The 19457-nt window shown below is 35.3% G+C and overlaps 1 protein-coding gene across 1 annotated transcript in view; it reads left to right on the top strand.

Annotated features, from left to right (window-relative positions):
* LOC148948670 (ecdysone oxidase-like) overlaps positions 1-17222 on the top strand; it is an 89091-nt gene extending 71869 nt beyond the window's left edge. Inside the window, exons 5-6 of the mRNA XM_089094991.1 lie at positions 12587-12861; positions 17028-17222. Of these exons, the coding sequence (XP_088951117.1) occupies positions 12587-12861; positions 17028-17222 (470 nt within the window). The remainder of the gene's footprint in view (positions 1-12586; positions 12862-17027) is intronic.
* Positions 17223-19457: the final 2235 nt, after the last annotated feature.

The following is a 19457-nucleotide window of genomic DNA, read 5'->3' as shown; positions in this document are numbered from 1 at the left end:
ACACACAAAGGTACGAAAAAAATACAAAATATACCTATATTACCTCAACAATACGGATAAAAATTAAGAATAAATACACATGTTCAACTAGATAAGGTTAAGTGTTTTAAATATGAGCCATTCTATTGCGAAAACACGCAAAATTTAGAAAAAAATACAAATATTCCTTTATTACCTCTTAAATACGGCTAAAAATGAAGAATTCATACACATTTTCAACTAGCTCATGTTAAGTGTTTTAAATATGAGCCATTACGTTGCGAAAACACATAAAGTTAGAAAAAATGTAAAATGTTCCCTTATTACCACTGCAATACAGCTAAAAATGTAGAATTCATACACATTTTCAAGTAGCTAAGAGACATTCTGAATTCTATTCGAATCATGCGATCGTGTTCAAAGACTTAGTGTTAATGAATTGTATGTAAGGAGTGTCCCTGCTCAATGGTAACCGAAACTCTTGAAAACATGTTTTAGCTCCAATGAAGTTAAAGCTAGTTGAAATTTCCTTTAAAGAATCAAAGGCCACTTTTTAAGTGACAAAAAAATGGAGGGCAACAAGGCCCCCCTCCGACGCTCATTTTTTTCCAAAGGTCACCTCATCAAAATTTTGAGATATCCATTTTGTTCAGCAGGGTTGAAATTATGATAACTATGTCCATTAGGATAACTTAAGTCCCCCACAGCTCTCGGGGGACGGGTTTCAAGTTATAAACTTTGCCCATTGTTTACATATATGGGACATTCTGTTGCGAAAAACACACAAAAGTTAGAAAAAATGAAAAATGTTCCATTATTACCTCTGAAAAACGGCTAAAAATGAAGATTTCATACACATTTTCAAGTAGCCAATTGTAATTTTTTTATATATGTGACATTCTTTTGTGAAAACACACAAAAGTCAGAAGTAAAAATACAAAATATCCCTATATTACCTCTGCAATACGGCTAAAAATGAAGAATTCATACACATTTTCAACTAGCTAAGGTTAAGTGTTTTAAATATGAGCCATTCTATTGCGAAAACACGCAAAAGTTAGAAAAAATACAAATATTCCTTTATTACCTCTGCAATATGGGTAAAAAATGAAGAATTCATACACATTTTCAACTAGCTAAGGGTAAGTGTTTTAAATATGGGCCATTCTGTTGCGAAAACACACAAAAGTTAGAAAAAATGCAAATGTTCCTTTATGACCTCTGCAATATGGCTAAAAATGAAGAATTCATACACACTTTCAACTATCTAAGAGACATTCTGAATTATATTCGAGTCATGTGATCGTGTTCAAATACTTCGTGTTAACGAATTGTAAGTAAGGAGTGCCCCGACTCAATGGTATCAGAAACTATTGAAAAACAGGTTTTTAGCTCCATGAAGGTAAAGCAAGTTGACATTTCATTTAAAGAATCAGATTTCAATGCTGATTTTAAATATATAGTTTAGTCCTACCCATCAAAAGTTACGCGCAAGAGAAAATAAAGGTATAAAAAATGAAATATGATCCTGTATTACCACTGAAATACAGCTAAAAATGTAGAATTCATACACATTTTCAACTAGCTAAGAGAAAGTCTGATTTCTATTCGAGTCATTCGATCGTGTTCAAAGACTTCGTGTTAACGAATTGTATGTAAGGAGCGCCCCTGCTCACTGGTAACCGAAACTCTGGAAAACAGGTTTTAGCTCCATGAAGGTAAAGCAAGTTGACATTTCCTTTAAAGAATCAGATTTCAATGCTGATTTTAAATATAGAGTTGAGTCCGACCCATCAAAAGCTCCGCGACTGAGAAATATGGCTGATTTTCTTAATATGGGGGGAAATACCCCCTAAAAGTTATCAAACCTTAATTAAAATCACATAATCATATTCATAGTACAAAAGGTTCAATCACTGAGCTAAACTCAGAGTTTTCAATTTCAGGAAAATATTACATTTATACAACATTTGACAATTTACCAAATTTTAAAGTTTTTGTTAGAACCTCGGGTATTCATTTTCATCATATTTTGCTTATTTTCGTTGGAAAACACACTGAAAAGACATATTATTGGACTCACATCAAACATTGTCGGATTTGCATTTGAAGAACCTTCCATCATTTTCTATCTAGTCCTCTATTTCAACATATACTGACTTTCAAAGCTTTTCAAAGCTCTTAAATATACTTACCTAACGGTTATTTATTTACGAAATCGTGCAAACTGTTGATTTAGAACAATAATTACCTTTCTATATATCAATTAACACTCACTAGAATTGCAACTTTTCACTCGCGGAGAATGCTTTCAAAACAATACTTCTTACATTGCATAGACTAATTATGTCAAACGAGACACGAGACATCTTCAAAAGCAGATTAATTAATTGCTACGTTCGATTTCTTTGGACATAGGAAAGCATCAATGAGGGTGAGAATTTCTGTAAAACTATCAAAGATTGATCAACTCGGGGATTTCACACTTCTTGTGAATCAGAAAGAAAAAAGAAGAAAAATTTATAAAAGTTATTTTGAAATATGCCCCAAAATCAATGCTATTACAACTTAAATGACACGAGGGGGGCATGAAAACTATGGTCTTTAACTTTGATATACAAGACTAGACAGACAAGTCTATAGGAGTGGGGGTGCCACCCGCCTCAACCCTCGCTCTCGAAATCCCCCCCCCCCCCGGTCCCCCAACCCACATTTTCCCGAGGCTGTTCAAATCTCCCATTCCTCCCAAACTCAAAAATTTCTAGGAATGAATTTTCATCGTATTTAAATATTTTCGTTGTAAAACCTGCATACCGAAAATATAAAAAACGGAACTTTAGTAGCTAGTACGTATTTTCATCGTAGTTTAAATATTTTCTTTGGAAAACACACTGAAAAGCCATATTAAGATCTTTATTAGGAATAACAGGTTTGGTTTGGTTATACTCTACATTTAAATCCACCACCCCCCCCTCCCCCAAAAAAAAAAATAAATTATAAACTATAAAAAAAAAAAAAAAAAAAAAAAAAACGGAACTTTTTAAGGTCTATAAAATTTAAAAAAAATTTTAAAAATTTTCTTTGGAAAAAAAAAAATAGAAGGTTGTGTGTGTTTTTGTTAAGTGGCCGATCCCCACCCCAGGGCCCACAGGCCGAAGGCGGCATAGTCGGGATATCCATCCCCAGGATAGGTTAGGTTAGGTTAAGTGGTCTTAACCTAAAGTTGCAATTCTAGTGAGTGTTAATTGATATATAGAAAGGTAATTATTGTTCTAAATCAACAGTTTGCACGATTTCGTAAATAAATAACCGTTAGGTAAGTATATTTAAGAGCTTTGAAAAGCTTTGAAAGTCAGTATATGTTGAAATAGAGGACAAGATAGAAAATGATGGAAGGTTCTTCAAATGCAAATCCGACAATGTTTGATGTGAGTCCAATAATATGTCATTTCAGTGTGTTTTCCAACGAAAATAAGCAAAATATGATGAAAATGCATACCCGAGGTTCTAACAAAAACTTTAAAATTTGGTAAATTGTCAAATGTTGTCTAAATGTAATTTTTTCCTGAAATTGAAACCTCTTAGTTTAGCTCAGGTCTTGAACCTTTGGTACGATGAATATGATGATGTGATTTTCATTAAGGTTTTATAACTTTTAGGGGTATTTCCCCCATTTTCCGGAAATCAGCCATATTTTCTCAGGCGCGTAACTTTTGATGGGTAGGACTAAACTATATATTTAAAATCAACATTGAAATCTGATTCTTTAAAGGAAATGTCAACTTGCTTTACCTTCATGGAGCTAAAAACCTGTTTTCAAGAGTTTCGGTTACCATTGAGCCGGGACGCTCCTTACTTACAATTCGTTAAGTTTGTGTGTGTGTGTGTGTGTGTGTTTTTGTTGGTTTTTGTGTTTTTTTTTTTTTGTGTTTGTGCGTGTGTGTGTGTGTTTTTTTTTGTTTTTTTTTGTTGTTGTGTGTTTTTTTTTTTGTGTTTTTGTATGTTTTGTCGTGTGTGGTTTTTTTTTCTTGTGTTTGTTTTTGTGGATGTTTTGTGTGTGTGTGTGTGTGTGTGTGTAATTGTGTGTTCTTGTGTTTGAGAGTTTTTTTGTGTTCATTTGTCAGTGTTTGTGTGTGTGTGTGTGTGTGTGTGTGTGTGTGTGTGTGTGTGTGTGTGTGTGTGTGTAATTTTTTGTGTGTGTGTGTAATTTTTGGCGTGTATGTGTGTGAGTTTTCGTGTGTGTGTGTGTGTGTGTGTAAGTTTTGTGTGTGTGTGTGTGTGTGTGTGTGTGTAAGTTTTTGTGTGCTTGTTAGTTTTTGTGTGCATGTTTGTTTTTGTGTGTTTGTGTTAATTTTTGTGTGTGTGTGTGTGTGTGTATGTTTGTGTGTGTGTGTGTGTGTGTGTGTGTAAGTTTGTGTGTGTGTGTGTGTGTAAGTGTTTACGACTGTGTGTTATATATATTGTGTGTTTGTGAAAGTTTTAGTGTGCATGTGTAAGTTTTTGTGTGTGTGTAAGTTTTGGAGTGTGTGTGTTAGTTTTCGCGTGTGTGTGTGTGAGTTTTGTTTATGTGTGTGTGTGTGTGTGTGTATGTTTTTTTGAGTGTGTGTGTGTGAGTTTTTTTGTGTTATTGTTTAAGTTTTTGTGTGTTTGTAAGTTTTTGTGTATGTGTAATTTTTTGCGTGTGTGTGTGTGAGTTTTAGTGTGTTTGTTTGTGTAAGTTTTGTGTGTGTGTGTGTGTGTGTGTGTGTGTAAGTTTTTGTGTGCATGTAAGTTTTTGTGTGCATGTAAGTTTTCGCGTGCATGTGTAAGTTTTTGTGTGTGTGTGTGTGTGTGTGTGCGTGTAAGTTTTTGTGTGTGTAAGTTTTGGTGTGTGTGTGTAAGTTTTCATGTGTGTGTGTGTGTAAGTTTGTGTGTGTGTGTGTGTGTGTGTGTGTAAGTTTTTGTGCGTGTGTGTGTGTGTTTTTTTTGTTTTCTTGTGTAAGTTTTTGTGTGCGTGTGTGTGTGTGTGTGTGTTTTTTTGTGTGTGTGTCTGTTTTTGTGTGTGTGTGTGTGTGAGTGTTGGTGTGTGTGTGTGTGTTTTAGTTTTGTGTGTGTGTGTGTGTGTGTGTGTAAGTTTTTGTGTGCATGTTAGTTTTTGTGTGCATGTTTTTTTTCGTTTTATTGTTTTTGTTTGTGTGTGTGTGTGTGTGTGTGTGTGTGTAAGTTTTTGTGTGTGTGTGTGTGTGTGTGTATTTTTCTTAGTGTTTGTGTGTATTTTTTTGTGTATGTGTGTCATTTTTAATGTGTGTGTGTGTAAGTTTTCATGTATGTGTGTGTGTAAGTTTTTGTGCGTGTGTGTAAGTTTTTGTGTGTGTGTGTAAGTTTTTGTGTGTGTGTAAGTTTTTGTGTCGTCTAATGTGAATTTCAACCGTTCAGGCTGGTGGACTAAGACCCCAATTCTGAGCTAGTGAATTTCCACCGTTTAGGCTGGTGGACTGGGACCCTAATACTGAGCTGTTGGACTAAGACCCTAATTTTCCAACTCTTGCATTTCATGACAGAAATTCAAAATGAACAAGTCTAAAATAGCAAACTAGTCATCCCAAACTATTGGTTTCAGACAACAAACACCAATGATGGACTACGAATTCTAGCTCTGAAAAGTTCAAATAGCAAACTACACATTCCCAAATCGTAATTTTCTGACAACACACACCTATGAAAGGCTATGAAACCTAGCTAATAAAAGCCGGAAATAGCAAATTAACCATCTCAAATCACAAGTTTTAGACATCATTCACCTATGAATCGCTAAGAAATCCAGCTCGGAAAAGTCAAAAAATAGCAACCCACACATCCCAAATCATAGGTTTCAGACAACACATACCTATGAAAGACTAAGAAATCTAGCTTAGAAAAGCCCGAAATAGTAATGTACATATCCCAAATCCTAGGTTTCAGACAACACTCACCTAAGAACGGCTAAGAAACCTAGCTCAGAAAAGTCAAAAATAGCAAACTAGTCACCCCAAACTATAGGTTTCAGACAACGCATACCTATGAAAGTGAAAACGATGCCTTTGATGTTTGGATGGCCTTTGGGGCGCCGGTGGCCCTTTGGGAGCCCGGGGGACCTTTGAGGACCATGGGAGGGCATTTGGGGCAGTTGGGGGCCGGTGGAGGACCTTTGGGACCCCGTTGGTCCTTTGGGAGCTCGATGGGCCTTTGGGTGGCCCGGAGATGGTCTTTGGGGGTCTGGGTGGGCCTTTGGGGGCGCCGGTGGCCCTTTGGGAGCGCGGGGGGCCCTTTGGGGACCGGTGTCTGGGCTTGGGGGGACCGGGGATGGCATGTGGGGGTCGGGGGAGGCCTTTGGGGCGCCGGGATGGTCTGTGAGGGCCGGGGGGACATGGGGGGACCGTGGAAGGGCCTTTGGGACCCCGTTGGTCCTGTGGGTTCTCGAGGGGTCGGGGGGGAGAGGAGGTTTGCCGGTGGGACACTGGGATGGCCTTGGTGTAACTGTGGGAGCTTAGGGGACCGTGGGTGGGCCGGTGTGACCGCGGTGGTCCTTTGGGAGCCCTGGGGGGCCGTGGTGGACGATGGGTGGGCCGGGGGGGCAGGTGGGGGCCGGTGGAGGGCCGGTGGGACCGCGTTGGTCCTTTGGGAGCGCGTTGGGCCTTTGGGGACCGGTGGTTGGCCTTGGGGGCACAGGGTGGGCCTTTGGGTGCCGGAGGGACATTTGGGGACCGGTGGTGGGCCTTTGGGACCCCGTTGGTCCTTTGGTAGCCCTGGGGGGCCGTTGAGGTCCAGGGGAGGGCGGTTGGGGCAGGTGGGGGCCGGTGGAGGGCCTTTGGGACCCCGTTGGTCCTTTGGGAGCTCGATGGGCCTTTGGGGACCGGAGGAGGGCCTTTGGGGGCACAGGGAGGGCCTTTGGAGCACAGGGATGGTCTTTGGGGGTCCGGGGGGGGGGGACAGTTGGGAGCCTGGGGGCCTGGGGATGGCCTTTGGGGGTCTGGGTGGGTCTTTGGGGGCGCCGGTGGCCCTTTGGGAGTTTGGGGGGCTTTGAGGACCGGGGGCTTCCTTCGGGGTTGGGGTAGGAGGATTGGGACCCTTTGGGGTTGGGTTAGAGGACCTCACAACACTGTTCAAATGAAACTTGTGTATTATAACGACCACACTCAAAACCTCCTCCAAAATGTCTTCAAAATCTTCTTTTAAAATGTCTCTATCTGTTTCGCCGAAATAGTTCCATAACCTGTCTAAAACGGTTTCGCCCAAATAATCCCTAAACGTAAATTCAGCGTGTTCCTTTGTTATTGGCATCTCTGTGCTAACGCATTTCAAATTAATATGAAACCTTCTCGCGCGCTAAAACAATTCATCGCTAAGATGTTTCTTGCCTAATTGTTTCCATGGCCTTTGGTTATTAATATCCTTTGGAGTTCGAGCAGTAGAACTGTTCCCGAGGCAAAGACATTAATGATTTTGGATCTATTCCTGGAAAAATGTTTCTAGGTGAAAATTTTTAAAGTCTGACAGATGATGTCATTGATTGATTGATCTGTCAAGAAAGGAAAATTAATTTGTTGTTTCTAAGGGGAATTATTGATTCACGATAGGTGAATTGAGGTCGACAGCACAGGTGTTCTGACTCGTGACAGCACCACGTGGTCTATGGTTTTCCAAGTGAGAAAGTTCCTGTTTTTCAAATTCTCACTGACAAAAACCATAAAAACATACAAAAATGTGACAAAATTCCTGTTTTTCAAATTCTCACTGACAAAAACCATAAAAACAGACATAAATGTGACAAAATTCATTGTTTTTCAAGTGAGAAAATTCCTGTTTTTTCATTCTCAGTGAGAAAACCATAAAACAGACATGAATTGCTGTTGACATCCATAAATGTGACAAAGTCCCTGTTTTTCAAATTCTCACTGACAAAAACCATTAAACATCCATGAAAAACAGACATAAATGTGAGAAAATTCATGTTTTTCAAATTCTCACTGACAAAAACCATAAAACATCCATAATTTGATGTTGACATCCGAGAAAAACATCAAATAAATCGAACAAAACACATATCCATCCATGAAAACAACCATAAATGCGACAAAATTCATGTTTTTCCAAGTGAGAAAATTCCTGTTTTTTCAAATTCTCACTGACAAAAACCATAAACCACGTGGTTCTCGTGTCAATATATGGTGTTAAAAAAGTTGTAGGTGGCAGCAGGGGTGGGTGACACGAGTAACACCCCCCTCTCTACTAACCTTATTACTTGTGGACTTTTGGCTTGTCTTTTGGAGATGTTTTGGATTTTTCTATTGTTTGTCGTTTTGGCTGTATTTGATTTCGTATTTTATATTGAATAATATTGGTAAGGATTATATTCAAAGGGGTTTGCCGAATATTAGTAAGTGTAATGGTCGTTGTTTTATTTTTAAAGATAACTTAATCCCTCGAAATTATGTTAAAAGCACTTTATATAATAAAAAGTTTAAATGTGTATTAACTGGATAGGTAAATTTTAAAACAAATAATATTATCTATTTACTAGAATGTAAAAATTGTCAATTACAATATGTGGGGGAAACAATTAACAATATATATAAGAGATTTTCGGGACATAAAACTACAATTACCAAGGAAAAAACTAATAATTATCTAGTTCAACATTGTAATAATGGTACTTGCTCGGTATATAATCTAACTATTACAATTTTAGAAAATCTGGACCTAGAAAACTTTACTAAAGAGGAAAAAAATAATAAATTACGCAGACAAGAAGAGTATTGGATCCATGCTCAGGGTACTGCGTATCCTTTTGGGCTAAATGATCGAGTTGCGAAACACGGAGACATGTCAAATGTAGTTGCTAATTGTATCAATGGGTTAACGGAGCACCCTTCTTTCAATTACCCCACTAAACGTAAAAACCGATCAAGAGGAAATAGGAAAAATAATAAAAATAATTATTTAGATTTAAATGCATTTTTAATCGATTTAGGTCACATATTTGAGAATAATGGAATGACTAGTTTATTACAATCTTTAAATAAGTTATCAAAGAATAATTTAATAAAAGTTTTCTGGATTGCAAAAAATAGTAAAACATGTAACTCAAAAAATAAATTAATTTATGATGCAGTTTGTATTTTAGCTAAATCAAAATTTAGCTCAAAATACAATAAATCTGAAAAAATTGTAAATAAGGATAATAGATTATATTTGTCTATTAATTTTTTTTCTAAACAAATAGAAGATATTAATTTGCCAAGAATCTTAAACCAGCGGAGAGTAAAGAATGCCCTTCCATGTAATTTGGTGTATAATGGTAGTCCAATTTTAACATATAAATTTTCAAAAACAATTGGTCAAAGGATTTTTAGCTATAATTCAATACTTAAAAAACTGGACAGGGGGAGTAATTGGAAACCGGTTTGTAATTGTGAGCACTTTTTACCGAATTGTGGATCAAACTCATAAGCATATTGTAACGGGAGATTTGTCCATTATAAAGCATCGTGATCTTCAAAAGATAATAAAAATGGGGGCTAAATTCCGTCTTTCTTACCACATGAGGCCAGCAGATATTCTTAGGGGATTAAAGAATGATTTAAAATTATTTATTGATAATTGGTGCAAGAAGGAGAAAATTACTATAGATAGATTTCAGAATTTTATAAATTTGATTTTGACTAGTGTAAGAAATAAAGTGTATTTAATTAATCCTACAGATTCTTTGAAAAAATCAATATTTTATAATGCTAATATGAAACAAGCACTTGCTCATTTACAGACTGAATTTATAATTGTACCAGTTGATAAGGCTAGCAATAATTTTGCCATAATTTGTCAGAAACTATTGTGATATTTTATCAAAAGAGTTACAAACAACAAATAAATACGAAAAGGCACATATGGAGGAGAATAGTTTAATTGAAAATATAAAAGAAAGAATTTTTAAAAAATTCAATATTAAAATAAATGATAATGAAAAACAGTTTCCTTTCTTATATTGGACGATAAAATTTCACAAAAATACACCAAAACCACGTTTTATTGCTGGGGCAGAAAGGTGTCCAACCAGAATTGCGGCTACTGATTTATCTTTAATTTTAGGTGAAATTAGAAATAAATTTAAAACATTTTGCTCTGGAATTAAAAAATTTTCTAACTTTAACCCATATTGGAGTGTTAATAACTCGTTACAAGTGATAGATTCTTTGGTGACTGATTTCAGCTAAAAAATTCGATTAATTTGATTTTAATACTTTTTATAAAAATTTGTAACTAAATTTAGTATTCGAAAAATTGAAAACGGTGATAAAGAAATCTTTTCTTTTGTCTAATATCGGATTTTTGAAAGTTGATACTTTTAATAATAAAGCCCGATGGACGAATTTCTTTAGAAGCACTATTAATTCAAGATGTTATAGCTTGGATATGGTATGCGATTTACTGGAATTTGTTCTATTTAATACATTTATAAGATTTAGTGGGAATTTATATAAACAAACTGTAGGCATTCCTATGGGTGGGAATGCAAGTCCATTCATAGCAGACCTGTTTTTAAGTCAATTAGAATATGATTATATGATAAATAAAAACAGCCCAAGCAACGTAAAATATAACCTTTCAAATAATAAAAGATATCTGGAAGATCTCTTGGTAATAAATTGTTCAGAGTTTATTGAGATTTCAAAAAATATTTATCCACAAGAGGTAATTCTTGAGCCTAGCCATGGGATGGGACACTCCGACCATTTCTTAGATTTAAATATTAATATTTCAAATAATAATAAATTAGTTTTTAAATTATATAATAAAACGGATGATTTTAATTTTGATGTAATTAATTTTCCATATCTTGAAAGTAATATACATTCAAATATTACTTATTCGGCTTATTATTCCCAATTATTTAGGTATGCAATAATATGTAGTAATTACACAGATTTTAAAAATAGATGTAAAAAGCTGAGCGAAAAACTGATCTTAAGAGGTTTTTCAGCCAAAAAAATTAGTTGGCAATTCAAAAAATTTAGTTTCATGTATCATGAACTCTTAAGTAAATATACAAAAAATTATAAATAAATACTGAATGATATTTTAATATAATATCTCGCAATTTGAGTTTTCTATGGGTTTTAAACAAGCTTGAGTATGTTTAAATTGGTAATTGGTTCCAGATACCAATAAAAGATACATCTGGACATGTCTTAATTTGTTCCAGAATGGTCTCTTTCAGTGACCTCTGGGATTTGAATATGGAAACATTGAAACACTGTTTGTATGTAATTTTTAATAGCTTCACATTTTAATGTATTTCACAGGTTTGACCTGACATAGGGTTACCATATAGATCTTATGGTAGAGGCGCCACCGTGCTGGGTAAAGAATGTAAAGCCTCGAAACCCGTTAAGGCCGGTGGTATTCTTCTGATGAGCCCTAAATGGAAGGTTTTACTTGGAAATATTTTGCTAGATTTAAGGTGCTTTTGTGGGTAATTTTACAACGACTTACATTTATTGATGACAACTTTGCATGGATTTGGACTTTTCTATTTGGTTGTTGGTTTGGGTATACTGTTTGGTCCTAGGTAGTTGGTTGGTTGTGTAAGGTGTGAGCCTCGTTCAAATGCACATTTGTCTCAATTGCTGGTTTTGGCCGAAATTTTTTTTTTTTTTTTTTTTTTTTTTTTTTTTTTTTTTTTTTTTTTTTGGCCAAGTAATTACCTCTTAAACATAATAAGAAATCCACGGTTTTAAAGTTTGAAAATTTGGCGGTGAGTAGACACTGAGTATCACATAACTTTTTTTTTAATTTATACCGTTTAGGGATCTGCAGCCCAACAAAGTTGTAAATCGTACAAAGAGCAATCACTGGCAAAGTGTATTCAAAATAGTTCAAACGTAGTGTAAATCAATTTAAGATAGTAACGAAATCGTAGTGCGAATGGGGGAAAACTCACTGAAGAATTTGCTGAAAATGCCTCAGAAATTTACAAACAAATGCCAAAAAATACTTTTAGGAATCATCATTTTATAGATCTATATATATTCTGCTTAAATAACAACTTATATTATTGTGTATATCACTTTTATTTACAACTTTATATACAATTTTACTCAAGAACATCTGCATAGCAGGAGAACCCCAGTGAAGCAAAAACCCTTTTGAGGAAAAAAGCTTGGGATGGCAACTCTGGTTAGCAAAATCAGAGGATGGGTGAGAAAATATTGTGTGAGGTCCAACGAAGTCAGTGAATTGATTTGTCATTTATGAAAACCAAAGATTCAAGTCAAGTGGGGGCCCGATCTCCACCTGACCAAAGCGACGTCCCATTTATGAAGGCTATTGTCCCTCTTAGGTCGCTCACGAGTAAGGGCCATTTGCAAGGGTGAAAGCTTGGATCATTCAACCATAGAAAGCTAAGTGAGAGGAGAGAGGTGAAAAGAAACCCAGGAAGTGGGCTTTCTGCAAGCAACAAGGGCTTGTGTATGATATAATATGATAAGCATGGTAACTGTGATCGAACTTAATTCACCAAAAATGATCATAACTTATGCCAAAGGAATATACTCTCTTTGCAGTTTTCTTACAATTGGTATTTACTTTTCAGGTAGGCAAACTTTAGTTTGGAATTATTCAAATAGACGCAATTGTTCTAAGGGCCATGTTCGTGTAAGCACACCACAATCTCGAGTCAGTGAAATATTTCACCAAGCTTTGACAGAGCTTCGAACTAGACAAAATTCAACCGTAAATCTAGATGACCTAGTTAAGAATGAGATGAATATATTTGAAGGGAAGAGGTGGAACACTTTTGAAGGGTACTTAAAGCCTGTGCTAAACAGAAATAACCTTCATGTAGTTCTTCATTCAATGGTGACTAAGGTAAGGATACAATTCAAAAAACAAACGGCACGGCCATGATTCTTATAACAGATTTTTGGACGGGTCTAACTCATTTCTTCTGGGAAGGTTTGTCCAATTACTGTAACATTTTTCTATAGTAATTATATTGTAAAACATGGAAGTTATGGGGACTTAGGACTATATAGAAGGCAATAATTGGCTTTTGGCTTAGATATCAAAAAAGAAAAGAATTACCATAAGGAATTGTTTGAATTTTAATAAACAGTACATCTTGTATAAATGACCTTTTTTGTAAGCCTTAGCTAAACTTTCGTGAAGTGATCATTGGGTCCTGCAGATAATTTCACAGCGGGGCGGATACCAGAATAGCAGTCGTGGATGAGGACAAAGGAACATATTTTCATAGGAATAATTTATTTTTTAATACAGTTAGAAGAAAATTTTCAAATAAAAAGAGCAACTAACTTTACATGCAAAATGAAACAAAGCTCAGTAAAATTTTAAACGGCGAGAATTCCTGGCAAAAGGGTCAGTTCGTTTTGTTAATCATATATTTTATTATTGCCTATTGTTATATAATTAATCTTAATCTGTTATGTCTGAAACCTAGAATTAAAAAAATCATATTCAAAGCAAAGCTACGGAAAGATTTGTTTTTTCCCAAGATTAAAACAGATGTAGACTTGTCTTTATGTAATTTTCTATGTCTTAGAAATGACTACAGAAAGAGTAGAAATAGGAACTTAAAAAAAACTTCCGATGGGATATCTTGGCTATGATTTCATTCCCAAAAGCTCCATTTACCTGTCCTAGATCAACAGCTGTCCAAAATCGCGAAAGCCCCTAAAGTGGGGTTTTGCCAAGATTTTCATATTTCTAACGGTCCATACTCAAACGTACCCACCCTACATAGAAACCATGTTATGATTTTCTTGTCGTTTTTATCTAGCTTTCTACAGGCTGTAGTCCCGCTTGTTTGTTCATTGTTAAGATTTCTCTCTTTGCTGCTCTTTGTCATGGCTGGCCAGTTCGCCTTAAGGTCTTTCATACAGAATAGCAGAATAAAAACTAAATTTGAACCTACAATCCAGCTGTCAAGTTGACACTGTTTCTTTCAAACCTCACACTCAACTGAAAAAAAAACAGTTTCGAATAAAATTGCTTATCACAAGAAAATCTTATCAAATAGTTCGTGCTAATGAGCTATAAGCGGGGAGTGATTCGAGCCAATATTCGCGATTTTGATGACAGTTGACACATCAACAGAATTGGCTTTTTATGCTGATTCCTGGCTGATTCTCACTAAGTTAATTGTTACCCACCATAAACTACGAGCTTGAGAAAATTTACCTGATTTCTGAAAAAGGGGGAAAACAACCCCAAAAAAGAGAGCGACGATAGTAAAAATCACATTATAAGATAAATCGTATCAGAGAACCCCAATCGTAGAGGTTTCCAGGTCCAATCTACTAAAATATGGGATTTTGCTTTATTTTTCCAGAAGAAAGATCGTGGATGCATGTTGATTTTATTTGTTTTTGTTTTTTGTTTTTTTCCAAGGGTGATCCTATCAATCCAAATGCTCTAAAAAATCTGGAGGGAGCTCATTCCAACGTAAAACAAAAGTTCTCGTGCCCTTTTTAAGTGACTCTGCCACGCCAACTGTTGGCTTTTTTGACATTTTGTGGGACCAAACTACGATTTTACCTCAAAGAGGACCAAGTTGCTATCGATTGAAAATTCTGCGATAGGTAATTGATTTGAAAGTACCAAAAATCAATTGTTTGTGCTTTTCAGTATCTATTATTAACCTAAAAAAACAAAGTTTTTCCAAGGGAAGTAAAGAGCGAAGTTGAAACTCAAAACGGACAAAAATTATTGCTTCACGGTCTATCTAATATATATCAATCAAACTAGTACAAATAAAGCAACAAATAAGTTTCTATGTGTTTCTATGATTACAGAAAACTAGTGTTTTACTGAAAACACAAAAATCAAGTATTAAAAACAGGAATATTAATTTGGGAGTGAAAAGAGAGTACGAAGCCTGACAACAATAAACTAATCTATAAAGCTTTTCATAGTCTTACACCAGTTGTGACATCAGTAACTTTCCATATACAATTAAAATTATCTTAAAAAAATAAGCGTAGAATTAAATGTTTTTTTAATAACCGCTAAGTAATTGAACAGCATACAGATTATTGGATTGATTAATCTGGTAGCATTTTGGAATAATTTTCAATAGTGCTATAAGCTATAATATCAATAGTGATTATTAAACAACCTTCAAATGTAAGAAATATGCTTTAGTATTACTTGAAATGAAGATCAAATAAGACATAAGATGAACTCTGAAAATGTGGTTATTTGTCTCTATACAACAGTGAATTTTAGGCTATGATACAAACTCTAAGGCTAGTCTATAGTCCTATTCCTAATGCTATAAAGATGGACTTAATTTGAACTTTTCTACAAACTAATCATGGCATGTCCTTTTTAAAACCAAAACGACAACCAGGCATTGAAATGAGCCATCGTGCAGAAGTGATACAAAATCAAACGAGAAAAAAAAATAAAGCAACAATCCTAAAATGATTTGTTATTTATCTTAAAAGGGATTGATCCTAAAGGGGATTGATAATAGTTTTATTCTGTAAAAAGTGTTTCAAACGCTGTTTGATTGATGTCGAGTCTGATCGGATGCTGGTTTCTAAACGAGTAGCCATATACGGCTGGGCCAACTCTTTGAGCAGAACATTCACAAAAGCCTTTCGTAAATGGGGTTATCCACCTGATTTGGAGATAGTGAAGGGGTAGAAGACATAACTGTTGATGCACTCGATGTTGATCAGCCCATAAGACATGCACATGGGCCACCTGCTGGTCTTCCGAGCGGTTGACATTGAACTACACAGTTGGTCAAATGCTTGAACACCGCCTTTGGTGTTACTATAGTATTCAATGATATCAGGCTTCTGGATTGGATGCGTGATACTGATAAACTCATAAAAAGTTGACAGAAGCAGAATCATTTTAGATAGCTTAGCCAGATATGACACTAGAATCAGCTCCTGATCGAAACAAAACATTGAGATTCCTGTAATTCTCCCATTGTCCCAACTATCCCAACTGTCGTCAATCGATACGATTTTTCAGTAGTTCTGTTGCAAACGGAATCGATGTAAACCTGTTGTCAAGCGTGATATTTCTATTTGTTCCCTAGATAAGGGAACAAATAGGTTAAATCAGAAAATAGCCAAATTCAGCATTTCCATATGCTATATCTGACGAAATTTTCTACGAAGCTTGTAAACAACGTTAGAAAATTGATCTCAACTCATAGTTTGAGTTCATACTAGAGTTTCGTTAGCACTTTACTATATACAAAATAACTATTTTTCTTTAATTTAACGTTAAAATAATTAAATACTGCTTAAACTTTGAGAAATTGTTTCCCATATCAATTGATTTGAACAATCAATTTATTTCTAAAAACCTGATATGTAATACATTTTATTAATCTTACCTTCCTTTTAAAGCCATTTGTTTTAAATTTATGGAAAACAAACTTAGAGTTTCTAAATAGTGATGAATGAAATTTTTCTATTTAAGCTGTAAATTAGCTTTTCATTGAAAGCATTATCGATATTTTAAACTTTTAAGACTAGGGGGAGTGTCTGGAGTTGGTAACACCTAAAAAATTCGTAGAAAAACATATTGACATAAAATATTTTAGGAAATTAGTTTAGGTATTGTAAAAAGGACCTTATCTTCATAGGTTTCTTCAAAAATTTTGTTTCACCATCCCCTTTTAAGGGCCAGAAGGGGGGGGGGGGCGAAATCATACTTATTTATGGTTATTTTTGTTCTTTTTGATTTGGCTTTATTTTTAGTGTGACTTCTGTTCTGTCATTTCTGGGATCATTTTTTTCATTCATGGTGATTGCTCCGCACGTTTTAGCTTTTAGATCTAATATAAACTTAGCTCGTGGTTAAGCTTTATATTGTTTAAGTTGCCCTCTGTTTTTCAAGGCATTTTTTGGTTTTCGATGATTCAAAAGGAAGGAAATATTCACGAAATGTAATTATCTTCTAAATGAAACTTGTTTTTTCATTAAACAAATATATTTTTATTGAGAAAAGTATTTTCTTCGGAAAATTAGTCTTATCCTTTCTTATAGATTTTGTTTTCAAAAAAGAAAGCGATTGGGATTCGTTACGTAGATGCAACTGGAAAACCATTGGAGGTGTATCTGGACGACGGTGGTGAAGTTCTGCTCAGTGGTGGTGCAGTTAATTCCCCCCAAATTTTATTGCTATCTGGAATTGGCCCAAAAAACCACTTACAGCAAATGGGAGTTTGTATCTTCTCTTAATTATAATTTTAACCTAACTGATTGTTTATGTACTTAAAAATGACTAGAATTATCAACACGACTGGTTAAGCTTGGAGCAGTTTTCTCTCGTGGATTTCCTTGTGGTTTGTTTGGCGTGGCAAAAGTATTTTAGATCTAAAATATCAGTCTCCATATATTTTTTCGGCCCTCCGACAAGTAATAGAATTTTATATTCATATATTTCATCTGATATGAGCTGTTTGTTAAACAGTTTGCAAAGGAAAGATCAGCAAGACAGTGATTGTTCAATCAGATTTATCTGCTACTGTGTATTGTCCTGCTGATGCTCTTTTGGAGAAAATCTTAGATAGAAGTATTTGCCAATTTTCTCAGAAATTTGACATTTTCAGATGCAACCTCTATGCGTAACAGTGACGACATTGTGACCGTAAAAACACAGAAATTGTCCTAAAACTAATGATAACTAAATTGAGAAATGGCTGAAACGTTATGAAGTCATGGTAGCAGCGATAGCCACAACTGAAAGTTATTTTGGTTAATTTTTTGAAGTTTATTTAACCAAAAGGAACGGTATCTGTTATTTCAATCAATGTTAATAGTAACTCTTTATTGCGAATTTTTTTTTAGAAATTCTGAAAAAGAGCCTTAGATACCTTTAAATGGTGTCGGTTCAAAAGTGTACTTTTGAAGTCACCATGGTCCAAAGTCCTTTACAGGATAATTACAGTCCCCCACCTTGAACAACAAGAAAAGTCATTTTCATGTCTGGGAATCACAGGTGCGTCTCCTTTATTTTCTTGGTCGTCAATGAGGCACTGGACAGTATAGAAAGCTAAAGGGCTTATTTGAAAGCGAATGTCACATCTATGAGTTTTTTTTATAGGTTTGTTCTGATGAGGTCATCATAAAGCGCCATACAATATTACAAAAGATACTTTTTGGTGCCACTTTTGGAGTGGATGGGTTCACAAGCATGAAAAGGGTACCCTCATAGTTATATAACTGAAAACTTAAGCCCGAGGTTTAAAATTGTCTCTCTTATATTATCCCCATCCCAATACCCTTAGTAAGTCTCATCTCATGAATTGTCTGCTGACTAGCAGGACTCTCAGGCTGCTGCAAGATCTTGATAAGGTTATCGTAAAGTGCACTATGAAGCAAAAAATGACACTTTTTGATATCATCTCTGGAGTTGAAAGTCTGGGAAGCATAAAAAGGGTACTATTATAATCTCCACGCTAGTAAACTTCTGCTGGAGGTTTAGAGTTCTAAATCCAAAAAAACAAGGGATACAAGATGAAAAACAAGGCTATCATGAATGCCGCAATGAGTTCGGTGTTTATTCATAAATATTTGGCCGACTAGCAGGCCACTGGAACATTTTGGAGATGTTTCATGGCTCAAAACAAAGTTCTTGATCATATCTGTTCTTTTCGTATATCCATCTTAACAACGTCTTTAGGGAGTGCCATATAGCATCAAATATTGCACTTTTTGGCTTGTTTCTGGAGTTCAAAAAACTGAAAGCATAAAAGCAGCACTTTGTTCTCTCCATGGTTAAAAACTCTTAATTGGAGGTTCAAAAAGAACTTGAAACACTGATATGTCCATTTCTATTCTTTTTGTTTCTACTGCACAAGTGGACACCGAAACACCATAGAAAACTGTTTAAGAGCTTATTTGAGCTCTAATACTCATCTTATATGCGTAGTCTAAATTTGTAACGTAAGGTGGCATATGCCTCCAAAAATGTGACTCTGTGGCGTGCAGTATTGAAATCTTTATGATCAAAAAGCCATTACCAGATACTTGATGTTTCCCTTTTGGGCGATCACTTTCCCAGCCCCCTTAGTAAGTGAATCTTGAAAAATAAGTTTTACCTCATTTTTCATGTAAAAATGAGGCAAAAAGTAAATTGCCTAGTAAAAAATGTTTTCACTCTAATTCAAAACTTATTCAGGAATAATCATCAATAATGTTTACACTATCCTACAAGAAAAAGTAAATTACAAAAAGACACTTTCGGGGATTTTGAGAACAAGCTTTAAACTCTGATATTCTTATTTTATTTTATTTTTTTCCTCGTTTTTCTCCAGCGCTCGTGTGGCTCTGGGACATTATAACAGCTTCTAAATATGTAACCAAGAAGGATTTTTACAATTAGGGTTTTCGTTCTCTTCCCCCGTCAGGATGAACATGAATTTGTCAGCAGTTTTAACGTCACACACATGCCCGTCATTTGGGGTCAGAGGG

Source organism: Artemia sp. Qi Xiang Cuo, chromosome 9 (assembly GCF_049724085.1).
Source record: "Artemia sp. Qi Xiang Cuo chromosome 9, ASM4972408v1, whole genome shotgun sequence".
Classification (NCBI taxonomy): domain Eukaryota; kingdom Metazoa; phylum Arthropoda; class Branchiopoda; order Anostraca; family Artemiidae; genus Artemia; species Artemia sp. Qi Xiang Cuo.
The sequence above is the reverse complement of the archived record's forward strand: the minus strand, read 5'-3'. Positions and strand labels throughout refer to the sequence as shown.